Raw genomic sequence first — 26192 nt, 5'->3', positions numbered from 1 at the left:
TAGTCATTAATAAGATTTCAGGTGTCCCAAATGCCTTTTATTTTAAAAACACAGAGACATATCCTTATAAATAAGTCCATATCAGTCAATGCCTTGTATTTCATGGTAGATCAACATAAAACTCTGTGATGGTCTTAATCAAGGATCAACTTTTCAACTTTGCATGTCAGTAATGATAGAATAGAAGCATTAGCATTAAATAATGACATAATAGATGAAACACAAAAGCACTTAATTGAAAAAAAGATAAATGTTTTGTTTAAAGCTATAATGTATCATTGCAAAAAGGGAAAGATTAGTCTAGACCAAAATTGTTAAGGATAATTACCCAGGCAGGCTGTATTCACAGAGACAGTGCAATCAAGTTGTTGTTTTTGGTTGCAATGTAAGTGAAAATAATTCCGAAGGGAAATTGTTACTCTAGCATTGATGCCTGATTGTCCTGTTATCATGAAATCTCTTTCAGTCGTTTTCATGCTACACGTAAGCCACTCATGTGCGTCCAAAATGGATTTCTTCATGAAAACATATTTAATTAATGTGGGTGGTTGGATTTGAGATACAGATTTGGAATGTATAAAAAAAGAGTACACTTTATTTTAGGCCCTGTTTGTCAAATATAGTGCCCGTTATTTAAACTGACCTCTTGATATCCCGTATCCACTGTGTTGATACTTTCTACGATGAGGACACATCGAGGGAGCCACGCTGTCTGGGACTCTTCACACCAGGAGCTCATCTGCTCCAATGAGTAAAGACTCTGAGGAGAGAAAATAAGGGGAATCAGGCAAAGGTGTATCATTGTTATTCCTGCAAGAGAATCAGGAACTAGTTTAAAAAAGCTTAACACACAGAGCTGGTTTCCTGATAATAACTCCTGTGATGATGACCAATTCAAATCTAGATTTTTCATTGCAGAAACAAACAATTATAAATTGATTTTAAAAAATTGATCAGGTATTTATAAATGTGATGAACACAAGGCATTGATATAATTATGTTAAACAAGATACGTATGTTTTAACTTACAAATCCCACAACCTACTTTTGATATCAGTGTTTTATGTGAATTTTCGCATAAATAAAAACAGGTATCTTTCAGGAAGTGATTTTGGAGGGGAAAGTAAAGAAAAACAATTTTTTTTTAAAAACATTGGCTTCTATTTGTATAACATAAACCAACAGAAAGACACAAAGAGAGTGAGAATATGAGTTACTTATATACAAACAACAAATGTCTTACTGATAATACTTACTTATTGTTGTACGGTCGATTTCGGGTGCAGGACTTACATTTAGTAGGCCCGTTTTGAACCAAAATAAGGTCACTTTTCCTTGAGCAGACACTTTGAATACCTATGTAGGCCTACTGTGGCAGTTGAAATCATGCTTGAGAGGATAATTATATTTGAACCCAACACACCGCTCAAAGAAGCCGAATAATTACAGGTGGGGGGTAAAAGTACACTTTCCTGTTGGGGTCTGGATGAACTCTCACCCCGAGGAAGATCTCGCGTTAACTCTTGGTGGTTACCAGGGGAACGAGAGTTTGAGAAGTAGCGCTGATTTTGCTCAGCGAAATGAACACCGGAGATACAGTGCTGCGTTTATAATCGGCAGGCAAACAGACATATGTGTTGCAGCTTTGCACATGAAGGAAGTAATGTAGATCCACATCAACGCATTTTACGTGACCGTGCATTCATTCTAAGGTTGGTACCGTATTTAGCCCTCTAACGTTAGCTTGCTAAAGCTATAGTAGCTAACAAACTGTTGTTGTTGCCCGTTTCTCTTATACTAGCTTATAACACACACTTACTTACTCTTATGACCATGGCAATTCAGTAAATAGTCTAGCAGCCTCAAGTAACGCTAGCTAAGTAAACACTTGCTTTAAGCAGCTGTATTTCCTGAGTTAAAAATAACAGCTAATGTTATCAGGGTCAATATGGGCTGACGTTCCCTTTTGCCTGTGGGCTAAAAAACATTGATGGTTCGCGCTAAAATTCAATAATGTTAGTGAGTGTTGTGTTATGTACTCAAAGTAAAGGACAGCTCACAGCAAGTGTTACTTTGTATCACACTGCAATGCATTACTAATGCCTTGGTTATACAGTGTCACCATGTCAGTTGAAGTGGTGCTGTAAATACAGAGGGGCAGAGGTTGAGTAAAGTATAAATACCAGTACACTCGTTACAAGTAGAAGTTCTGCATTCAAAATGTTACTCAAGTAAAAGTAGGAAAGTATTAGCATCAAAATATACTTTAATTACCAAAATTAAAACGAATCTTTATGCAGATTTGCCCAATTCTGAATAATTGATATCATGTTTTGATCATAATTATTGATGCATTAATCTGTTACTTACCAAAGCTGGCTAATGTGCAGCTCATTTTAATTACTTTGTAAGTACAGTACTTGATTACATATACTGTTACTTTACAGCACTGCAGAGGGGTGTGTTGTGATGATCATGTTGATTCTTTTTTTTCACACAGGAACGTGTGTGTGGAAATAAGTAATATCCGGCAAAATGCCGTCCCCACAAGTCCTCCAGCCTGTTCTTAAGATGAAGGTGGATGAGCTTTTCCTCAACTGGCTGAGTGATGATGCAACACAGTCACTACTCAAAGATTATCTCGACCTAATCAAAAGTGGACAATACATCGACTTGAGCAGTGGAGATGCCCAGGAGAAGAAGGCATTGTCCTTCAATGAGAACAACAACGTGGCATCCCAAAGGAACCTTGCAGAGAAGAAGCCTGCTCCCCTTGGTACTCCCTCCAGCCCCCCGTCTGCCAGCACACTTCCTTCTGGCAGTAACAGTAGTACCAGAGTGACCGGACCCAATGGCCGAGTACTACGGAGGTCTGTCAGCACAAAAAAGGCAAGTTATAAACTGAAACACACAACAAAAAAGAGTTGAACAACATTTCAATAGTTGCCATTATATAATTGATGCGGCTGCAATGCAAACATTTCCCAAATTGGGATCAATAAAGTACTTCTTCTTATCTTATCTACATATCTGTAATCATGCAACGCATTATTCAAAATTCAAACCTCCTATTTAACTGTTATGAAACAGTTTTTCAGGTTCAAGTGAGTTTGAGATGAACTTACGACATCATGCCACAGGGCTTTCTTCTAAGGTTGCTTTCAATACATAAATAAAAGAAGGTGTGTCCTGCAGTTTCAGTGTTGTTTCTGGAGCCGCCTGATATTAATCCATCAGAGCTGCATTATGCATGCCCATAAATAAACACATTTATATGCTTCTTGCTTCAGAGTCCAGGTATGCATGATGTCACATTGTTGATACAGCTTTCTGGTATATTTGAATACAATCGAGGCAACATTAAGTTATTAGCAACACCTGTGCTTTTCCCATTATGACCGGACACAATTATGCTGTCAAATGGCCTTAATTGCAACTGCTCAGATTATACTTTCATGACTTTGCTTACAAGTGCACCTGTGGCATAGCCAAGTGTAAATAGACTGAGTTTATGGTTGATATATTTTTTTTGTGAATAGCATCTTCCATGTTTTAGCAAGAAACAATTGCTGTCTCCTGCAGTGTCTTTCTTCCGTAATCGGACATGTTTCCAACCCTTCAATCAGGCTTTAACTAATGAATTTATTCCATCTGGACCTTTTATACATTATCATTTCTAGTTTCTCAAACTTGGCCCTAATGTGTACTCCCAGGCTGACCACAAGAGGCTGCTGAGCATCCTATGGGATCAAAGGGATGTAAAGGCTGTCCACTCGGAACTATCATAGTGGAGCCTCCGTGTCTGAGGGTATATGTTTTGATTATTAGTCAAATACTTTCCAAATGTGCGTGCCTCGCCCACGAATTAGTATGGTATGAGAGGTGGGAGTGTCTGCACCCAGCCTATCCCTGGCACTCTGCTAACTACTTTCAGCCTGCGGGTTGCAGATCTTATTATGTCCCCAGAGGTATATGGGATATTTGCTTTTGCTGCTTCAATTTTAGAAGAAATCAAGCCACACAAAGCATTTGAAAGGCTGGAAATGGTTTGTAAGTCTGTTCAAGGACAACATGAGAGGTTGTGAGCATAGCGAGTGTGGTGACAGCCAAACAGCAGGAGGCACTTGCTCTTAGAGACTTTGCCTCGTACATGCTGTTGACATGCTAAAGACAGGCATGAGGAGGCGTTAAAGTGATCACTGGTGATACATCTGCTCTTTCTCTGACTAAAACACCAGGGCTTGACAGATGACATACTGCTAAACTCAGACCCCATTCACACGGGAGCGCAAACACAAACGGACCGAATTCGTTATCAAAAAAGTCGTCTGTTCACACGCATTCGGCTCATTTAACGTTTCCGTTCACACGAGACCACTGGAAACGCTGTAGTACATGTGCCGGGCCTGTAAGTGGTGCTGTACTTTTGCCACAAAATACACCAAAAGCAGCGAAGAAGACCCCCGAGCATGGTTGCCATGGTTGCCCTTCTGTTTATTCTCCGCGGTGGATTTAGCAACATGTAGTTCATGTAATTCTCCATGTCCACTTGTTGCTGATGGTTGTGGTAGAGGAGCTGTAGATGTTGCACTAACATCTGTAGCATGGTCAGTAGCAGTAGCAGTAGCTACTGACAGTAGCTACTGACCATGCTACAGCAGTGAGCAGCAGAGGTGGGGCTATGGCTTCATCGTTATCAGGAAATGATCGTATAGGACGTACACACTGAGCCGTTTGGCCCCCCAGAGAGTTCCGTTTGCAGATCTATCCACCTTGGGACCTGTTATCGTTTGCGGGGTCCGTTTCTGCGGTTCCGTTACGGCCTCGTGTGAACGAACGGGCTATACGCGAGAGAAAAGTAGCAGATACAACCCGTTTCGTTCTCGTGTAAACACCGCCTCAGAGTAGAGGACATTGTGTTTTGAAGATGATGATCTTTTGATTATTGTGTAAGGCATACAACTATACCCAACCTGCATGAGTTTACGTTAATGCAAATCAATATATTTTTGACACTATTACAGACAGTAATATTATCAGTGTGATGTGTGTAAAGAATATCAGTGTGATTGACCAGGCGTTGAAAGCTTCAGGTAGACAGCTAATGTCAAAGAATTACGATACGATACGATATTACTTTATTGTCAGATCAAGTCTGAAATTTGACTTGCGTCACAGCAGCTCCATGTCCAACATCAACAGACAAATATGCATACACAAATACATGAAACACAAACATTTAACATAACAGCACAATCAGTGAGAGAAAAACATGCTCAAAGAGCCTTCAGCGTGCATTTGGTCTGGGATTTAGCTCTGTATTTACTGTGAGGACTGACTGATGCACAAAGGAGTGCTTCAGTCTGACTTTATTGAATCGTGGGACCCTGTATCTCCGATGAGATGGTAGCAGTTCATATTCACTGTTCAGAACATGGTTTAGGTCGGAGATGATGTTGTTGGACAGCCTCACTAGGTTGTTATGATAGGCTGAGTCATAGAGTCTCTGACAGGGTTGACCAACAATCTTTGAGCAGATCTTTAACAGGTGGAGCAGTTTTGATTTTAACGCTGCTGACAGACATTTGTACCAGGTAGTAGTGCAGTACTGTAGAATGGACATGATCACAGATGTAAAGAACAACAGAAGAATTTCTCTGCTCGCGCCAAGAAAATAAATTCTTTGTTTTGTCCTTTTGCTCAGATATTCAATGTGGTCCTTCCATGACAGCAGATGGTCAATAATTACACCCAGGTATTTGTATGAAACTCCCTGCTTGATCTCATCTGTATGGATGACAATGGGGACTTTATGGGAGTCAGATGTCATAATTGTCATAAAGCATCACATTTACCCTATCATTTATACAACAATTGAATTGGAAGTAAGGACTTTCAAAAGTCATCATGATACATTTTCCATTTCTTTTCAGGCAAAACGATCTAACTGAAACCCATCAGATAAAAACATCTATTACACTTTTTGATTTCCTGTGAGATATTCTATCTCAAGTCTATGTGAAGACACAAAGAAAGTCTGATGAAGGCCTTTTTGTAACCTCATCATGATTCATCTCTAAGAAAGCCTGAACACAGGAGGAAGAGTTTTGAACCCTTTGTGGGTTTAAGATTTAGTATTTCTCATCGGTTTGTTTTTAATCTTTATTATCAAGATCTTTCTTTCTTTTCATCTTGTCTTATTAATGAGACCTTATGACAGAGCAGTACATGTCTCGTTCTTTCCAGTGACATTTGGCCCCTAATGCCACCCGCTCCCCCCAGATTAGTAAAAAAGCAACTGCTGGACGATTTGTGCACTCTGCTGTGATGTGTCATGGCATGTGGCCCTGCTGTGTCACTCAATATTAAAGGGATTGTGAAGTTGTATAAAGTATTACTTCTATTTTAAAACAACAAAATGAATGCCTTCATACAGATGCATTCTTTAAAGGATTACACAACAATTCAATTTATGTCACACTGATGCGTCCTGGAGCAGCTGGTCTGACTTTGACATCAGACACCGATATAGATAGCCTTGGTTCCCTTGTGTTGGCGTTATATACCCAGGACTTGGCCAGTGAGATGAGGTGTGGCAGCACATTCATCCTCTCTGTATTTCACCCTGAAACTAGTTCTATTAGATGCCACTCATTCATAGATTGTTTATTAACACCATGTACAGTAAATGGCTCCATATGGAGGCTTGGCCTACAGTTCTGCTCCTGTGTGGCTCTGCTCATCGCCTCAAATGAACTTCAATAGGTCACACCCACCAAAACACTCAATAGTTTTTGTAATATAAATCACAAGTAAAGTGAATTTACTTTTTTCTCTCAGCATTTAAGATCACAGGTTATTTCGCAATATGTATTTTTATAACATGCTTGTTTGGGCCCAGCAACATTGAAGCTATTTGAAGCGGGGGTCTAGGGTCACGTTATGAGTTCCCGGACCTGTCAGAGAGAGCCAGGTGTTAAATTGTTTCCCCACAGGTTCTTTTATTTTGGAGTCTTGGTAACTTGTGAGTTTAAAGTGTACAATTGCAAACCTTGGGTGTCAACATAGAATCAGTTGATCCATGCCCTATGAGAGATAGCAAACATAAATATGAGGGGTCTTCTTCCACATTTGACAAATATTTGATGGGCACGGTCCAGTTGTTTTCCTAAACTTTGAAAACAAAAAGTAGATTTGTATTTGCGTAACCTTTTATCATTAGTCTGACTTGAGCTGTTTGTGCAGCATCATTCCAATATATCTATTCACCCTCATCGTTTGGACCCTTGAAACATAAACACATGTATTTTATAAAATATGGAAAATGCAATCACAGAACTCACAATTCACTTATGGCGCATTTCCACTGCAGGGCCTCGCACGGCTTAGTACGGTATAGTTAGGCCTTGGTAGGCCAGGCTCACTAAATGCTGCGTTTCCATTACAGTTTAGGAACTGGGGTAGTAACTATAGTAACTCAGTGTAGGCAGAGCCGTGACGTAATCTTCAATGCGAAACACAAAACCAACATCAGCCGTTAGCTGTTAGCACTCAAGCTTACAGCTCCTCATATCTGTTCAGAAACTAGACAAAAGTTAAACAAGTACAAACCTCAGACTGCCTGTGTCATGGCGAATACAGTCGCTGGTTTATTTGGGCTGTATAGGCCGTTGTTGTGAGTGTGGACGGTCGGAGCATATACAACGTTAGCTTAGCCGATCTCCATTCAGAAAACACGCATTTTAAAAGGTTTTTTGCCTGCCGTGTCTGCAGACTTGTCAAAGCATTAATTCATGGTTTTTACTAACCGGTATCAGTATGTTGTTACTTCGGCATCATTTTGAAACGTGTATTACAATTAAATCACGGTAAAATATGTTCATTTTGTTGTAGTTGTAGCGCCCTTGCCAGCGATTCTCTCACTAGTTTAGCATATTCAGCCCGGTTGTTGGCCCGGAAAGAACCTGGATTTTGGAGAGCCAGAAAAACTGTGAAACAGTACCCGTTACCGCTGCAGTGGAAATGCGCCATTAGTCTCTAAAGCTTTTGTCTCTAAAACCTAACCCCTAGGAACTTCCAATATTTACATAGTAGTTACTGTAATACTGTTGTGTTTGTGAACAAGGCCCTTTTTACTGTCACTCCAAAAATGTCTAGGTCATTTAAAATGTTGATACCAATATATATCTGTATCCGTATTACCCTGTTCATTGAAATTATAGACACAAAATAAATGCATATTTCCAGTTATACACTAGGTTTTGTAAAAACAAACCCGCAATATTCAAATCCGATTGACATCCGATTTTCTAAGAAATGTGAGTTAGTATTAGTATGTGTAGTTATTATTAATTCAGACCATGTCATTTGGTATAAAGATCAAAATATATGATTTCACTCCAACATACTTCGATAGAAAATTGATACGTAACTATATTTAAAGGTGGGGTAGGTAAGTTTGAGAAACCGGCTCGAGATCGCTAGAATTTGAAAATACACGACCGGAGAAAATCTGCCACTTCCTTACAGAGCCCCTCCTCCAACACACGCGAACGCGCACATGACCAATGAGGGCACGAGATAAGTTTGTGCCCCGATGGAAGGCTGACAGGCAGGTAGGCCATCCAGTTACCGGCTAAAATAATTGGTCGTGCTTTTTACAGTACTACGGCTTCCACAGATGACGTTTTTTTATGGATTTTTTGTCAAAGCACTTAAGATATTCATTGCTATCGGGATGTTAAGAGCATTCCATGGAATATAACAAAAAGTGTATCTCGAGCCGGTTTCTCAAACCTACTTACCCCACCTTTAATATTATGTGGATTTACCCAACAAACCCTGTGATAACCGTCCTACTTTTAATAATTGCTCTTATGCAAGCCAGCTGATCTGCTCACATCATGTTCTACTTGTTGACCTTCCCTGAGCCCACCATGTTGTCAGTCAATTGAGCCTATTTTTGGCACACGTTCACATGTATCACAAATCCCTGTCTCAGACATCCGATTGTGCTGGAGCGTTCTGGATTTCACCGCAGCCTCGGCTCTGTACCTGGCTGGGAACCAGTTGTGACTCAGTGTCATGAAAACATATGAGTCACCTCCGTGTGAAGGCAGATACTCAAACCAACTGAACTTAATATTTGTGGATCACTGTGTATGCTTGTATTGACGGCTTGGGAAAGCCCTGGGACCGTTTGATTGGTTTGCCCCACCCTCCTGTAATATGTCTCTCCGGTTTGCTATCTGCAATACATGTTATATCTTGAATATCAAAGATTTAAAACAACTATGCTGAATGCCATTCTAATTGAAGCTCTACTAAAATACAACATGTGCCTACTAGTCACCTGACTGCTGGGAGTTTCAACATCTAGACCTGCCAGTAGTCGCTAACTGCAGACAGTGTGTTTCATAATCTCATGTGTTCTGTGATAAAGAGACAACGATTGGACACGTTTCTGTACAAATCAGATTAAATAGTTTACAGACTAGACATGTTGTGGAGTCAGTCTGAGTTCTCGTGTTTTTCTGTTTGTCACAGTGACCCATTAGAGCGAGGACATGGTACTTTAGCAGCATTAAAACAGCCTTAAGTCGACTGGTAGCTTCCTCTGAGGCTAACGTTTTTTGGACACGCTTTCTGTGTAGGCCCTACAATGATTTGGTTAGGGAAGATGCTTGCTGGAGCTTATTAGCATTCTGCTTATTGAAAAGCCACATTATACCATACCGAAGAAAGCTTATATTCAGAACATGTGTGTGTTATTGTGTGTGTGTTGTTGACTCCGTTCACAGTGCTACTGAAAGTATGCCTTGTGATTGTAAAACACCAAGGGGGCTGTTGGTTCATATGTAGACCAACACATCATTATCCCCACTTCTTTTACCTTGCTTCAAACGCAAAATTGGACAGGACAGAATTGCATGCGAGTTGACAGTTTCATGTGATTTACTAGGTTTTATTTTGGCCTCTGGGCTCTCTTTTCCATATTTGGTTTGCATTGATGAGCAAGAACAAAAAGCCGCCATCACACAAACAGCTTATCAAGCATGTGCAGTGTCCTGTGTGTGTGGACGATAACAGGAACTGGGTTTGAGCAGAAACTAGTGGAAAACTGTGGACTTTTTGACCCTGTCATCTAAAAATAATGTGGGTGTGCTTTCACTTTCTTTGTAAAACAACAATAACAATAAAGTTTAGTTACGTAGCCCATTGATGTGCTGTAATTCACATTAACAGCAGTGTACACATGTAGGTGTTGGGCTTTCCCTGTGAACAGTCAGTGCAGTGAAGGCAACCCGAGAGCTGTTAGATCAGCATATTGGAAGGAATTGATGTAATTGCCATCACTCCAGGGCGGCAACCGGAAGCGGATATTTTTGTGAGAAGTAAAGATACACTCTTGTTTTCCAGATCTAGTTTCTTGAATTGCCCAAACAGTGCTTGCTGGTGCTTTTAATAGGCGCAGACTGGGTCGGTCATCATTCTTTGAATTTGACATGTGTCCTCCCCCCCTACATTGCCCATCAACTATAATAAGATGGGGAATGGCTGGCAGCCCAAGCTTGCAAGAAGAAGGCAAAACAAAGACCACCGATTCGATACAGAATACTTGAATATATGTAACTCTTAAAGTTGTTTATGTGTCATCTGGTGACATGACCTCTTGTTATCTATTCCTAAGCAAGCAGTCATACCTTGGATGTGTTGTCGCTTCGCCAAAGTCAAGTTGAGTTTATTTTGTGTGCCTGTTGTTCTGTGATGTATTCTTTCATGCAGATTTAGTGACGGGAGATATAGGCACATAGCATTATCTTCTGTAGGTTTTTATTTTAAAATGTCCCAATTAGTGTCTGTACGGATTGCCCAAAGTAAGGAGGATTCGGTTTGAAGGCCTCGGAGCACAATCAAAGTTTCCCTGCAGTATTTGGTTGTGGTGCGCAGTTATGAGTGGTGACTCGTGAGTCATCCTGGTATTGAAGTGCATCCTTTAATTGGCTTCAGGGGTGCTGCAAGCTGCAACAACAGCTCTGTCTCTTTACATAACCTTCCTTGAGCACAGAGGTATGCAAACTGGAAAGGGCAGATCCAATGCACACACCCCTCCCATCCCACACGTACAGTAAGTGACTCCCACACACAAACACCCTGTCGCTTCTTATCGCCCCACCGGCTTTGAGGCAAGGGCTCCCTGACCCCCGCACAGTGTATGTGTGTGTGCGCGTATGTGCATGTTATGTAGAGGCTGGGACAGAGCGGCAGGCAGAGCTGAGATTGTGCGACCAGATCTGGAATGGGAGAGAGAGTCACAGTAGCAGCTGCTCCCTTGCATTAAGAGGCTCTCGCTCTGACAGAGGACAATCACAGGGACACAGAGGACTTCCACTGCTGCCACGGCCTTTTGCTCACAGAGCTCCCTGAGTGATTTGTACACAGTCAAGAGGATACCGCCGGATTCACTGTTGTGTTTGTGTATGTCTTCCCCATCCTGTCCGGAGCGAGGATGAGGATGAGGGAGCTCTCTCTGCGTCAGGACCCTGACCTGAGGAAGGAGTTGGCCCTGCTGGCACGCGGCTGTGACTTTGTTCTGCCCTCTCGATTCAAGAAGAGGCTCAGAGCCTTCCAACAAGGACAGGCAGGTGTTTGTATGAGTGTGCCCTCGCCCACACAGGCTCCTCTGGCCTATCAGCCAGTGGGCAGGTCTTTAAATGTGGAGTAGAATTTGTGGGTTTGATGTTTTGGTATTCAGCTGGCCTTTGTGGAAATGTGCTATTTAACATGCTGCTGTCATTGTACCTATTCCTCACTGTTGGCTATTATTCTTTGCAAAGTGGAACTATATGTGTTGTTGGAACCAGCAGCACACCTCGGACAAGTGAGGACAAATCATTTGTATCACTTTCTCCAGGCAGCATTATTCAAATAGCTTCCACACACATATGACAATGTGATTTGTATATTTATGATAACTTGTGGGGGGCATTTTAAAAAGTGAATGATGTAAGCTATGGTTATTAGATGATGTTTTCATCTTGTGTGGTATGTTGTGCTCAGCTGCTTTACTCTCCTCTTACAGACCACATCATTGTGAATGTGCAACATGTCATGGGGCTTAGCGGATGTGCTCAAGAGCTCTGCTAGTGGTTAGCATGGAGAGAGAGAGATAGTGGGGACGCTGCTGGGCAGGGCCACGGGAGATGTTTATGTCCTTTTATAGCCATGGCTGATGCCAACACACAGGACAGAGAAGAGGATCAGCCGCATTTATCGTTTATCCGATGGAATTGAGCAGATTGCCTCTGGCAGAACACAGCAAAACTATTTAGATCAGTATTGACATGTATATCATGGAGAACACGGATATGGATAGATTTAGCCCTCTTATGTTCTGCTCTGTAATTCTAAGGCTTTAATGATGGCGTTTTGGGCTTTGTCAATTTCGACCAGAGTTGAGAACAAGTGGTAGAACATGTCAGAGAAAAACAAGATGATAATTGTTGTTGTCTCTTAGCCTGCGTGGGTCTGTCATGTGATAATTAAAGGTCATGGAGGCCAGTTAGCAAATTCCTGACTCATGTAAGGTCTTTGGGTACGAGATGACGAGAGTGAAGCGTTCTCTGCTCAAGCTGTTTTTAGTAAGTGGCTAATATGTGCACATAACACACTTTGGACCAAATGCATCCTGGCTTTTTATAGGTGTACCCTCGCTGATTATTAATGCCCTCTACAGCAATGGGTCCCAACACGGGAGGCAGGGCCCGCAGTGGGGGCCGCCAAACCTACATTTGGAAAATGTATATAAAAATAAACGTTTTAATCTCACAGGTTATGGTATGCAGATAAAACAGCCAACAAGCTAGCGGGCCAATGGCCAAGCATCAGTGATGATAAGAAAACAGAATTTCTCAGTGATATGATTGTTTAAAAAAAAAAATGTGATGATAACCCAGATTTAAAAGACTGCCTTTGAACTTTTTTGTATCAATGGATGTGATCTCTTCACAGTATCTCAGCTGCGTGCAGTTGGTGTAGTAAATCACACTGGTTTGAAACAAAATGATCATCAAATAAAGAGCTTGCATTATGTCATTCCCATTAGACATACAAGCATAGACTGGTTTCCAACATGATTGTACAGCTTAATGGCATATTCTGCTAAAGCCTCACACAGATCTATCATTTGGGTCCCTGGCAGAAGTAGCACACACAGATGGTTCCAAGCTCTGACATATTTGAAGGTTTTAAAGATGTGTTACTGTACCTCTACAGTCCACACACACACACACACACACACACACAAGCACACGCACACACTTATAACATGGCAGCCCTGCTTCTATCTCCAGAGCTGGCATTAAAACCTCTGTTTGCCTTTAATCAAGAACTCTGTGTAAACCCAGCCAAGGTGTACGCATCATGCCATTGCATTGCATCTAGCTATTTATCAGGACTGTCCATTAAAGAAAATAATATGATACTTATTAGACATCCAGTCACTATTTTTAAAGCACATCAGTTCTGAGTAGATTTACACAAATTATAAATTAAATTCAAGCAACTGTCAATAACATGATGAAACATGAGTGACTCAAAAGATGTGGTTGTCTTGTGTTACCTTATTTTGTTTTATAGAGATACCCTTTTGTTCAAAATAATCTATTTTGATGACTAAAATATACTTCTTAATTAAACATTATTGCGATGCCACAGGTGTGATGACCGCTGACTAACGGTCAACTTCAACTAAGACACCAAAACAAAAGATGAATTAGTTGACTCAACTAAGAAGGGTCAGCTTGTGCATATCAAATGAAAATGGACCGGTACATCTGTCAGTAGATTACCACATTTAGATTTTATTTATAGATCAAGTCCTCAGCCGTGTCTAGAATGATGTGGGGGTGTATATAGAGGATTCAAATACCTGACTCTCTTCAATTATTGTCAATCAAGGGCTTTACGCTTCAGTCTATTATCAGTCAAGCCGTTTAACACTTATTAGTGTCACTTCTTAATTTAAAATGTATTATTGAGTTACAATATTTTAAAGGGTTTAGTCTAACAGGCATTTATTACAGATACATGGGTCATTACTATAACCACTAGCTGCTCTTCCCTGATGGGGCTGATGAGAGGTGTGTTAGTGCTGGCAGTGTAAAGGTTTCATCAAGACGAGCCTTAACACATGTTGGAATGCTTGATCTCAGAGCAGTTAGCCTTTGCTAGCATCAGTTGCTAATCGTATTTTTCCCTGTGTGTTTTTCTCAGGCCCAGGTGAGGACGGAGAAGCCCGTCCCCACAGCGCTGAGTGAAAGCATTCCAAAGTTTTACTTCCCAAAGGGACGGCCGCAAGCCAACATCAACATCGACACCCTCATTACCAAAATTGAGAAAACATTTTCCCAATTCCCAAATGAAAGGGCCACCATTGAGGACATGGGGCAGGTCGCCAAGGTGAGAATGTGATGTGAAGCATCGAGGTGAAGCTGCCACCCAGGAAATGATTCCCATTAGTGCCATTTACAAATGTTTGCTGATTTTCAAACCTCTTCCGAAAATATTATCCATGTCTCCTAGAGGAATGTGAGCAATGGCCCTGAGGGGAACCTGAGTGAAGAGATAAATGACAGCTAGGTTTCCTGAGGGTCTTTAAGTGCTGCAACACTACCGCCAGCCCACCCTTCAGAGTCATTGTGCTGTTCTATTCTGCATTAAAATCACATGTGTAAAGGAAATGCAGTGTTTTTCCCATCTCTCCTCTCTATAGCCACTCCACACACTGTATCTGATCTGCTTACTTGTCTCCCCAGGCCTGTGAGTGTCCTTTCTACTGGAAAATGCCATTGTTCTGCTTGGCTGGAGGCGACAGGACCGGCTTCGTGTCCGTTCACAAGTTCGTGGCTATGTGGAGAAAGTAAGACAATGGCTCTTCTTATTCTCACTGGACCACTGGTACTCCCAGCCAAACAGCTCGTACAATCTCCTCGAAACAAAGATGACCGCTCACTGAAATGACAGACGTGGCATGCAGCTCTCTGACATCTACTTTCATTTCTAAACAGATATCATTGATTACAAAGGCCTCGTAAACACTCAGAAGGGAATAGTTGCTGGGCATATACAGTTAAAAAAAAAAAAGGGAAAACATCTATTCAGTGTCTTTCTGTGTGAAATTGTAAAGGGTACCATAGGGCTTTTGTAATGGCGTCTGTGCTCTTAGTTGAATGCTGTTGTGTGCAATAGGCATGCTCTTGTATTAATGCGCGAGCCTAGAGGGCTGATAGACCTGGCCTTTGACTTGAGCTCATGACTGAGCCATTCTTAGATGAGAGGCCACCAGTGGCGTTTTCTCCTGGAGGCCAAGGGAAGCCAGGCTTCCCCTGTTTTTTCGGATTGTAGTTATAATTTTAATAAATAAATACACTTCGTTTAGTTTCGGAAATTCTTTGTTGTGTGTTGCTGCTGGCCCGTCTGTCCCCCATTCTCATTGAGTATTTTACAAAGAGTGAAACAGTGCCCCTCTAGATGTTATGGTGAAACAGTAGATTGCACTCTCTGTTGCGAGAGGAGGCTAGCCGAAATTGGCTTCCCTTGGTGAAAAACAATGGAGGGATTGCCCAATCAGATGAGGCTCACGTCATGCCCCTGCCAACCTGTGATTGGTCAGGGCCATGCCAAGGGAAGCCAGAGGCGGCTGGTTTCCCTTGCCTCACAATCCAATCAAATCGCATCAATTTAGTGGTGCAGTGACGCGTCCTAAAACCCGGAAGTAAGCTGCGCTCGGTTTCCCTCGACAAAAAAGCGATGGGATTTCTCCATAGGATTTTGGAAAATAGCTCGAAATAAGGTCGGTGGAAAACGAAGCTGTTAGATAAATGCACGTTGTGTTCAGTCGGATAATATCCACATGTCTACCCTACTTTTATAATTTTCGAATCATAAATCTAATCGATAAGATAAGAATAATAATTATATCGATAAGAAGATAGATATCGCCACTGCACCACTCTCACCGCCGTTAGAAAGTAGCAAGCAACTGAAGCAAGTGCAATTATGGAGGGTGGCGATTTGGAGTATTTAATCAAAAATAATTGTACTAAACTTCCGCTACAGCAGCAACAACAAATACAATCTGATGACAGGCCGATGCCCAAACTGGAGATGTGTACAGCGAGGAACAAAGGAGCGAATCGGACGTAAAACGTTAAAGGTCTCCTGATTTAGTTTGTGAATGAATGCTTATTAGAGGTTCGGCTGGAGAGTGCGTGCGGACCTGTCGGTTAGATAACAGGCGTGTGTAAGTCCTGCATCTGTATGATACAAATGTGTGTAAAATGATACTGGGTGCTGTAATCACTCATCTGGTTACGTTATTACATTGACCACCACACCCCCGACCCAAAAGAAAGGACGTATTATTGGCTTCCCCTAATTTTTTTTCCTTTTTCCACGCCACGCTACTGGAGGCCACAGGCGTTATTTCCCCCGCAACACTTGACGCTTATAATCACCAGGCAGCGATTCAGAATCCTAATTTCAGAATGTATTATACCTGCGCTCGCACTTTTGGGGGGGAAACATTTCAAACATGTGCTCTTGAAAGAATGATAAAAAAGAATAGAGCGAACATAAGAGTGAAAGAGGGGAGTAGCCTTGCAACCATCTGTTCTCTCTTTTCTCCTCCAGGACTCTGCAGACCTGTCACGACGACGCTACTAAATTTGTGCACCTCTTGGCCAAGCCTTGCTGTAATTACCTGGAACAAGACGACTTTATTCCATTCCTGCAGGTACTGGCGGCAGCTCACCCCAGTGGAGGGCTGGACTTGGCTGTGCTGGGTGGCATAACTGGATTTGCGTGGGTGGTGGGAACTGGACTTCATGTCAGGCCTGTCCTGATGAAGTCGTGCTCTTTCCTGTGGCGGATAACTAATTCAGGGAAGCTACTGTAGGTCAGTGGAGGGGGAGATACTGAAAGAAGACCCCATCAGTGTAGGATTCAAGCTCAGCAGAAAAGAACCAAAGAGGGATGGACATGGTTCTTATTTAAAGGTCCCCTATTATACTGTTTATCATCAATATATTATAGGTCTCAGATATATACACAACATGTCTCTGAAGTGTTTGGCTCCAAATACCAAACAGATCATTGCAGTATTACCCATAATCCCCTCTGTTTCAGCCCTGTTTCAAAAGTGCTGATTCTCTGTCTGTTACTTTAGATGAAAATAAGGAGCCCCTCCCCACGCCCCTCTGAGAGAGATTTGGTTAAAAAGAACACAATGGTGCTCTAGGAGGAGATTCAGGTGATAAGGTGGGCGGGGGGGTGTTACCTTGGTTGGTGATTGGCTAATGGTTACACAAGCCAAGAAATCGTTATGACATCATAAAGTGGCCAAAATCTGATCAGACAGGTTTTTATATAAATGGATCAGGACAAAAAGTGAGAGAATCTTTTACACAGAGGGGACACATGTGACATGTTGATGTATAAAAGACATGAAAAGGTGGATTTTCATAATAGGTGACCTTTAAAACAAATTTTAAAGCAACAAAAAAATCCTAGAAATGACATAGATTTATCAAATGTATTTCTAAGAATAGTCTAATTCACTGTTGGTCGGCCTTACCATGTGAACCTGCTGTGCTGGCTGTGTGTCTTCTCATTCCCCCTGACAAGCTGTTGGTGCTCCACACCAGCCCCACCCGACACCTGATTCATTTTCATGCTGGCAGGGGGGGGGGGGGCTGACTGAACAGCCGTTAGCATACCAGCAGAGATGCCTTGTGGCACACGCCGTTTAATTTGTAACCCTCCGCCCGGCGAATGGCCTGTGACTGTTTTGATGAATGAAAGGCGGATTGCTGTGGAGTAGATTTGACTGTCCCCGCCTGTTTCCTGTGCGCTGTGATTTATGTGTTTCTCTATGATTTAATTTCTCACACTAAGAGTCAAAGAGGCACGACGGCTGCCCTGAAATAAGGCCTTTTAATTTCATTGCCGCCTTCGCATATATGTCAACAATTCTTTCCCCCAGCAGAGTAAATGGAAGGGGGTAGAATAAAAAAAAAAGACGTGGGGGAGTTTCATGGGAAAAAAATATAGCTACAGTTTATTTGAAATGCAGCACACCCCCTGTGACTTTATGGCATGAGGAAGGTGAAGAGCAGTCTCCAGAGAACGCTTTTCTCTGGCCTTCTCATCGGTTTGCTGTCAGAGCCAAAAGGCTCAAGCACATCCCAAAAGCGTTTGACCCGGTGTTTTCTGACTTCAAATAGTTATTTAAATGTGATGACCTCTTCCAACAAGACCTGAAGCTTTTTCTTTACGTGGTAAAATGTATAAAGCATATGCGCCGAGTGATGTAGATGGACACTGACAACTTTGAATGTTTGAATAAGCAGGCATTTAAAAGCCTATTCTGAATGAGCAACAAAAAAGAAAGGCACATGTGGTTTGCCATTTGACTCGTTTCTGAAAGTAACTGCAGATTTTGACTGAACTTGTGTATTTGTTTTTGTTGTAAGCACAGCATGTCTTGATTTGTTCTTTTGCACACGGTGTGTTAGTTTTGAGGGGTTTGTTATGGAGATGAGTCAGACGTGCAGGACAGACAGAGAGAGCTGACTTTACTCTATGGTTTCCAGGATGTGGTGAACACACACGCAGGCCTGGCCTTTCTGAAGGAGGCACCGGACTTTCACTCACGATACATCACAACGGTATGCTAACACAACTCCAATAACAGCACATTACTATTGTAAGATTGCAAAAAGCCTCAAAATGTTTTCTCATGAAATATTTAGTCGTTAACACAGTAAACTGTTTTTCAGGTGATTCAGAGGATATTCTACAATGTGAATCGTTCATGGACCGGAAAAATAACATGTTGTGAGCTCAGGAAAAGTAACTTACTTCAGGTACAAGACTACAAAACCAAACTAATGTTTTCTCTCTGATACTAAAATCCACTTTGTGTATGTCTGTTTGACCCAAAAATATTTAATAATATTTATTTTTAAACCATGGTTAAATAAAAAAGGTGTAAAGGTAGCATTCAAGTTATTGATAAAAACATTTATCTTCAAATTCACACGTTTTCATTGTGGTAATCATGTACGTTTTATTATAGAACAATTATTCTTGGTTGTTTTGTCCATTTTGAATATCTGGTATGATAACAATATTCTCACCAGAATGGTAGCCTCATCTGTTCTTGTTTTTATTTATTATTTAAACCAATTTATTTCCGGTAAAACTAAGGGTGTCTTTCTAGTTGCACCTGAAAACAATTTTGCATGTGTGATTGCCCCACGTGTAGAAGGTAATACATGAACAACGCAGCCTGTCTGTAAACTATAATGGATATTTACAATAGACACATTGGCAAATTGTACCGGTATGTTGACCATCTATAAAACAAAAAGCTATCATTGAGATTTTGGCTTTTGGTTTGTCCCAGAATCTGGCGCTGCTGGAGCAGGAGGACGACGTGAACCAGCTGACAGACTTCTTCTCTTATGAACATTTCTACGTTATCTACTGCAAGTTCTGGGAGTTGGACACCGACCACGACCTCTACATAGACCAGAAAGACCTGGCCCAGCACAATGACCAAGGTTCACTTCTCTTTAAAGGCTCCTATTCTACTCTCTTTAAACAATATAGTATAGGTCTCGGACATATACGAAACATGTCTCTGAAGTGTTTTGGCTCAAAACACCAAACAGATCGTGCATTGTAGCATCCCATAAACCCCTCTGTTTCAGCCCTGTTTCAAAAGTGCTGATTCTGTGTCTGTAGCTTTAAATGCAAATTAGCTGCCCCTCCCCGTATAGCTCTGCGAGATGATTGGTTAAAAATAACACAATGGCTCTAGGAGGAGATTCAGGTGATAAGGTGTTACCTTGGTTGGTGATTGGCTAATGGTTGAGCCAAAAAAACATTGTGACATCACAAAGTAGCCAAATCTGATCAGACAGGTTTTTATATAAATGGATCAGGACAAAAAGTGAGACTTTCAGAATGTCTTTACACAGAAGGGACACATGTTGATGTGTAAAAGACATGAACAAGTGGATTTTGCATAATAGGGGACCTTTAAGGAGACGCAGCAGTTGGTTTCAGACAAACTGTATGTCTGTCCTCCCACACACAGTTCAAACAACAAAGGTGCTGAAACCTTGTCGGAACACAGCTTTTCTCTCACTTTCCATGCATTTGTTGGCACTGTCAGAAGGTTAAACTTTCATGTACAAATAAAAAGCATTAGTGTTATTCTCTTGGTCTACTGCTCACACACAAACACACACTGTGAGAAATAGACTTCTCTTTGGCGCTTACACATACACACACACACACACACCACACCACATGTTCTTAGTTGATGGTCTGTGAGTGAGGCAGGGGAAATGAGACACAAGATCAATAAGAGAGCAGCATTTATACTCTGCCTCGAATGACGCCATGTCTGGAACAATTTCTACGACTACATGGCCAAACGATGACCAGAGGATTTATAGAGTTGTCGAGATAAAAAAAAATATGCGCTTAGACTAGCCACTCTGGATTTACAGTCTGTGAGAATGGATGACATGTGTTGTGAATAAGATGTACATTAACTGAGAGCGCTGTGAGTGAAAGTCTGGATTTTAAATGATCTCTTTGCTGTGTTTTCCAGCCCTTTCCCAGAAGATGATTGAGAGGATATTCTCAGGGACAGTCACAAGGTACGTGGAGATTTGAATGGGAGTTTAAAAGATGCCAATCACAAGTTGTGAGCAAATCATTAAACATTTTTGAAACAACACTCTTTAGGTGTCATTAGTAACGGTTTGTTTTTTATTTCCTTCAGAGACCGAAAGGTGTACAAGGAGGGGCGGCTGAGTTACGCTGATTTTGTCTGGTTCCTCATCTCTGAGGAGGACAAGAAGACCGACACCAGGTGTGTAGACCAAGGCTTAGAGTTTAGAATTTAGAATTTGCTTTCATTTCATTTTCTGCGATTCCAAATTCTGGCTGAGATTCTGTAAGATTTAGTTTTGGTTTTACAGTAGGTGTTGTTTTTGTTATGGCCAGGTTTAATGACACACATGTATGTCATTAAAATATACATAGAAAACACATGCTTAAACATCTATTATAGGAATAGTCATAGTGTTTACATCTTTTAGATTCTCTACCACAGGAAAATGACCCCAGTTGGTTTAAATTAGAGTGAATAGCTTGGTGGCATTTGATCTCCAATACTTAAATGATGTCCTTGTTTTTTTAATTGTACTTGACTAGACGTAAAAACATTATTTAAAAAAAATACAAAGTTTCATCAAGACAGTCAATCTGTCACAATTAGTGTGTGTGAGTGTGTGTAGCCATTTTCTTGATCATCTTGAGGAACACTCACGGTAATGATATACAAAATTGCTAAACAACTAAAACTTACATTTAAAGTTGGATTTATTCGTTTTTTAACCAGGTTATATAATTTTGGTTGAGTTTTTCTTATAGTATATCCTTTTTATTTAGTTTCAGTTCAAGGTAAGATTTTTACTGCTTATTTTAGTTTTTTTTATAGTTTATCAATAATAACCCTACAACCAAACGGTTTGCATCTCGTGTTATTTTAAAACCTTTCTCATGAAATGCACATCTTCTCTCCTCAGTATAGAGTACTGGTTCCGCTGTATGGACCTGGACGGGGACGGCGTGCTCAGCATGTACGAGCTGGAGTACTTCTATGAGGATCAGTGCCAGAAGCTGGAGACCATGGCCATCGAGCCCCTCCCCTTCGAGGACTGCCTCTGCCAAATGCTGGACCTCGTCAAGCCGGAAGTGGACGGTCAGACCTTTTTCACGTTTATACACAAGTTCACACACACACACTGAAAGTCAGACAGCGGGGAGAGAGGCAGACGCACGCACACATTGATCCTGAGCTGAGGGAGGGAAACAGATGAGACTGATGCCAGCTGTCGGTGTCATCCACACTGTCAACAAATGCCCGACAGCACTTAGCTCAGAAGACACTAGTCCCCGGTGAGGTATGCATGTTTAGTATTGATAGCCGCAGCAGGAATGTGCCCCTTACTCGACCTGCTGCTACTGCAACTGTGTGTTATAGCATGTAATACGAGACACAACAACTTCTTTTTGAGGATGGTATTTCCCTCCACAGTTATGCCTCCTCCCGACAGAACCGTTTCAAGAGTTTTGAAGTCTGTTAAAATGTCTCATTAAACTGCTCTTCAGTACAGGCGTACAGTTAGATTGGTTGTAGATTACATTACATAGATAGAGATGTTACACTGATGACCAGTTAACAGCAGATCAGATGAGACGAGAGGAGTTTTCATAAACAACCCAGTCTAAAATGCCAGTGTCAGGAAATACAGAACTTTCAGAAGCAGATACGGGGGCTTTCTTGAGTGCTCCAAAGATATTCAAATCACGGCCATTGACTTCAGGCATGACATAGAATATATATTTTGGGTTGAAAGTTTAATTTAAGAATCAATCGCCTTTTTGAATTAGTATGAGCTAGCATCAGCCTCCAAACATCAGGCAGGGCTCGCTGTGGAAGTTACATTGACATCTTAAAGCCTTTTAAACGGCTGCATGAGAGGTTAGGCTGGCTAACAACGTGTTCAGTTCATCCAGATTCAAAATGTTTGAATACACGGTCAGTTGTTTTTATATTATTGAATCCAAACATGTTAAGGTTATCAAATCTGAAAAGCTGCTTCCTTTCTGTTTTTACATCTTTAAGAAATAGGATGTGTACTGTATAAACAATTGTACAACTTGACAGTAAACTCTTACAACTTGTCACACACATTTATTTATTATGTAACATCTTAGTGACCGGATGAGGCAGGTAATTGGAATACGATTGACAAATTAATGGAAATAAAAGAAAATATTGGCAACCGTTTTAGCTTGAAGTAGTGTGGCCCAGCTGTTTTGTGGTTTCGTAGACAAGAGATCACACTCATAATCCCTGACACACTTCTGTATAACTCTCAGGCACATTTTGAAAAGCTAGAGTGAATGGCAAAGTCAGCCTAAAACCTTGTCCTAAATACTTTTATAATCCTCTGCCTCGTCTAAAGTGATCTTTTATCCCGTCCAGGTAAGATCACTCTGCGGGACCTGAAGAGGTGCAAGTTGTCCCACATCTTCTTCGACACGTTCTTCAACATCGAGAAGTACCTGGACCACGAGCAGAAGGACCCGTTCTCTGTCATCAGGGTAAGGCTGCCGGACGATGTGAGACGGAAACAACTTGTTCTTCTGTCAGAGGTCGAGGGGATCACGTTTCTTGTGGTGTTTTCTCAGGAGATGGAGACAGAGAGCCAAGAGTTCTCCGACTGGGAGAAGTACGCTGCGGAGGAGTACGACATCCTGGTGGCCGAGGAGGCCGCCAACGATCAGTGCAACGACGCGTAAGTCCAGGGCTGGATTCATTAAACCGCTAAAACTGTCCTTTATTTTCTTTGTAATTCTTTTACTTTGACACTAACTCATAACCCCGAATAAAAGCTATTCATTATAACTTGAAATTCGGCATGAAAGTAAAAGACGTTTACAAGACTCTCCTCAAAGACAGCTTGGTAACAGCGGTAATGAAACGTTTCAGATTTATTTTCAAAATCAATTTTGACCAATGACTATTATTTCAACCCTATTTATTAACACTAATATATAACATTGTTCATGTCAATTACTTATAACATATTGAGTTTATAATCTTTTTTAGAAACTGGCAGATGGATGTTTTTGTCTGTCTGCGGTTAATAGGAGTGTGTTCATGGTTTGATGTATTATATCGCTTTACAAAGTATTTCCAAGTACATTTCTTCAGAAGTTTTAGTCCCTGAATATTGTTACATATTGTAATAACAAATATGTACTGTTATTATGAGGGCTCACAGTATATGCAGAACACAAATAGCCTCATTTTATGGCAGAACTTTCAACATCACATGGCAGGAAATGCAGAGTTTTAATTGATTGTACATTTCTTTAGATGGCCTATTGTGCAGTGAGACAGTGAGGGTCAGGTCAGAGGTCAGGCCTTGTGTCCCGCAGCAGAGACCCTCAGAGAGTCAGTGGTAGATGAGGCTGTTGACAGGTATGTTGTGTGGTTTTAGGAACACCACCAACTTCTAAAGACAGGCAGCTAACCAGAGCAGGTAAGACCTCAGGTCAGCAGCAGAGACTTCACTGTCCCCCTCCTCTTCGTCCAGTCCTAAACCCACTCCTGGCTCCCTACCCCCCTCCCGTCCGATCTGATGCTGACAGCAGGTAGTCCTTCTGTCAGACCGCACAGTAACGTGTGTGTGTGTGTGTGTGTGTGTGTGTGTGTGTGTGTGTGTGTGTGTGTGTGTGTGTGTGTGTGTGTGTGTGTGTGTGTGTGTGTGTGTGTGTGTGTGTGTGTGTGTGTGTGTGTGTGTGTGTGTGTGTGTGTGTGTGTGTGTGTGTGTGTGTGTGTGTGTGTGTGTGTGTGTGTGTGTGTGTGTGTGTGTGTGTGTGTGTGTGTGTGTGTGTGTGTGTGTGTGTGTGTGTGTGTGTGTGTGTGTGTGTGTGTGTGTGTGTGTGTGTGTGTGTGTGTGTGTGTGTGTGTGTCAGAGCTGGGAGTGTGTTTTGGAACCAGACGGTTTCTGTTTTTAAACTTCTGAGGAAGAGCTGTACACCATCTCTGTCCGTACCGTCACGTGTTGCTCCTTTGTTCTCTCCAGTTCAAAATCTCCTGTCTGTTTTAAGGAATTACACTTATTCGCTTTCTTGCTAAAAGTAAGAAGAAAAGATCGACACCACTCTTGTATGAGTATAGTTCAAATGAAGCTGCTAGTTATATTAGCTTAGCATAAGAAAGACCATAGTATGAGCGAATGGGATGGTTGTAATTACACGGTTGGCCACTATGAATATTGGCACAATTGCATCTAGTATTTCTGCTAAGCTCCTTAAGCAGCTCCTGGTTCTTTTTTCATAACTCTCAGCAGGAAAGCAGTTTGAGTGTTATAATTGAGAACATTGACTGCGTCCGAATGATCCCTGATCTTTTCCTCTATGTTTCTGTTCAGGTATGAAAATCCTCTGAGCCCTTTAGGGCAGCACATCTCCACCGAGCTGGGTCTGACAAAGAGACACTTCTTTCAGATCCCCAGTCCACACTGCAACCTGGACGAGTATGAGTATGAAGATGACTTTGAGTGATCCTGTAGCGTCTTCTCGCCTGCTGAGTGCCGTGCGCTCCAGGAAACAGCCCAACCTGCAGTGGAGGAATCTCATCAAGACAGGTTCAGGACAAACTTCAATAAACAGGAAGTGAACAGAGCACTGGTGGGGTCAGATGTGCTGGAAAAATGGACGCAGTATCACACATTTGGACAGGAAATATGATCAGAGCAGGTGGTGGTTGCTCAAATTACCGAATGTTTTAAATATGTTCAGAAGTCATCACAGCTGACCTCAGCACACACACACACGTGAACACAGGAAAAGTCGTGTAATGCTTTGTATAAAAAAGATCTGGGGCGAGTTTTATCTCATCTGAAAATCAGTATCGTGTTATAAGATTCATGAGCTAAATCACATTCTGATTGGTTGATTCAGGATTTGAGCTAATTATCATCTGAAGTCATTGGCTAGTGTTACATTCCAGTGATCATAATGGAAGCTTTTCTACAAGACTGTAAATTCATGAATGGGTGTTTGTTGAAATGAGGAGTTGCCAAACAAACCGCCGTCAAGCCTGCTGCACACAGTTCACACTGCCAAACACACACACACAGTATTTTGTACAGGTCTGCACTCATTATGACATATATTTACTGTATTTGTGAGATGGGGTTATTATTAAATTATTAGAGAAGAGTTTATAAATACCTGTAAATATTTATTTGGTGCTTGCTGTGTTGTAAATGATTCGGGAAATTGTTTTAGAGACTTTTTTCTATGTTACCAAGTACTTAATTTGTATGTACTTTGACAGAACAAAAGGAACCAATTTAAAAATGTTTTGCTTTTCTTTAAATTAATAATAAAGCCTTTTAATGGGAAAGTAAATACATGGACTGTGCTTTTTCATTTAAAGCATCTAGTACAGACTGTTTTTGATATGCTCTATACATATACATGTCTGTTAGATTAAAATGGCGGCTGCTCAGTCATGTTATTTTAGA

The 26192-nt window shown here is 41.4% G+C and overlaps 1 protein-coding gene across 3 annotated transcripts; it reads left to right on the top strand.

Moving 5' to 3' along the window:
- Positions 1-1522: 1522 nt before the first annotated feature.
- On the top strand, positions 1523-26076 carry ppp2r3b (protein phosphatase 2, regulatory subunit B'', beta). 3 transcript variants are annotated; one of them, XM_034109308.2, is made up of 14 exons: positions 1523-1712; positions 2501-2889; positions 14275-14460; positions 14817-14920; positions 16693-16795; positions 18654-18728; positions 18840-18926; positions 19469-19625; positions 20687-20735; positions 20861-20950; positions 21669-21844; positions 23135-23253; positions 23341-23447; positions 24156-24363. In XM_034109308.2, exons 2-14 carry the CDS (start codon positions 2536-2538, stop codon positions 24172-24174), a joined length of 1626 nt encoding a protein of 541 aa, XP_033965199.1. In that variant the 5' UTR covers positions 1523-1712; positions 2501-2535; the 3' UTR covers positions 24175-24363. The 3 variants fall into 3 exon arrangements, with proteins under 3 accessions (XP_033965199.1, XP_033965198.1, XP_033965200.1); XM_034109307.2 differs by lacking the exon at positions 24156-24363 and adding an exon at positions 25092-26076 and having other exon boundaries at positions 1524-1712; XM_034109309.2 differs by lacking the exons at positions 1523-1712; positions 2501-2889; positions 24156-24363 and adding exons at positions 11155-11641; positions 25092-26076.
- The last annotated feature ends 116 nt before the right edge of the window (positions 26077-26192 follow it).

This window comes from Pseudochaenichthys georgianus, chromosome 21 (assembly GCF_902827115.2).
Source record: "Pseudochaenichthys georgianus chromosome 21, fPseGeo1.2, whole genome shotgun sequence".
Taxonomy (NCBI): domain Eukaryota; kingdom Metazoa; phylum Chordata; class Actinopteri; order Perciformes; family Channichthyidae; genus Pseudochaenichthys; species Pseudochaenichthys georgianus.
The sequence above is the reverse complement of the archived record's forward strand: the minus strand, read 5'-3'. Positions and strand labels throughout refer to the sequence as shown.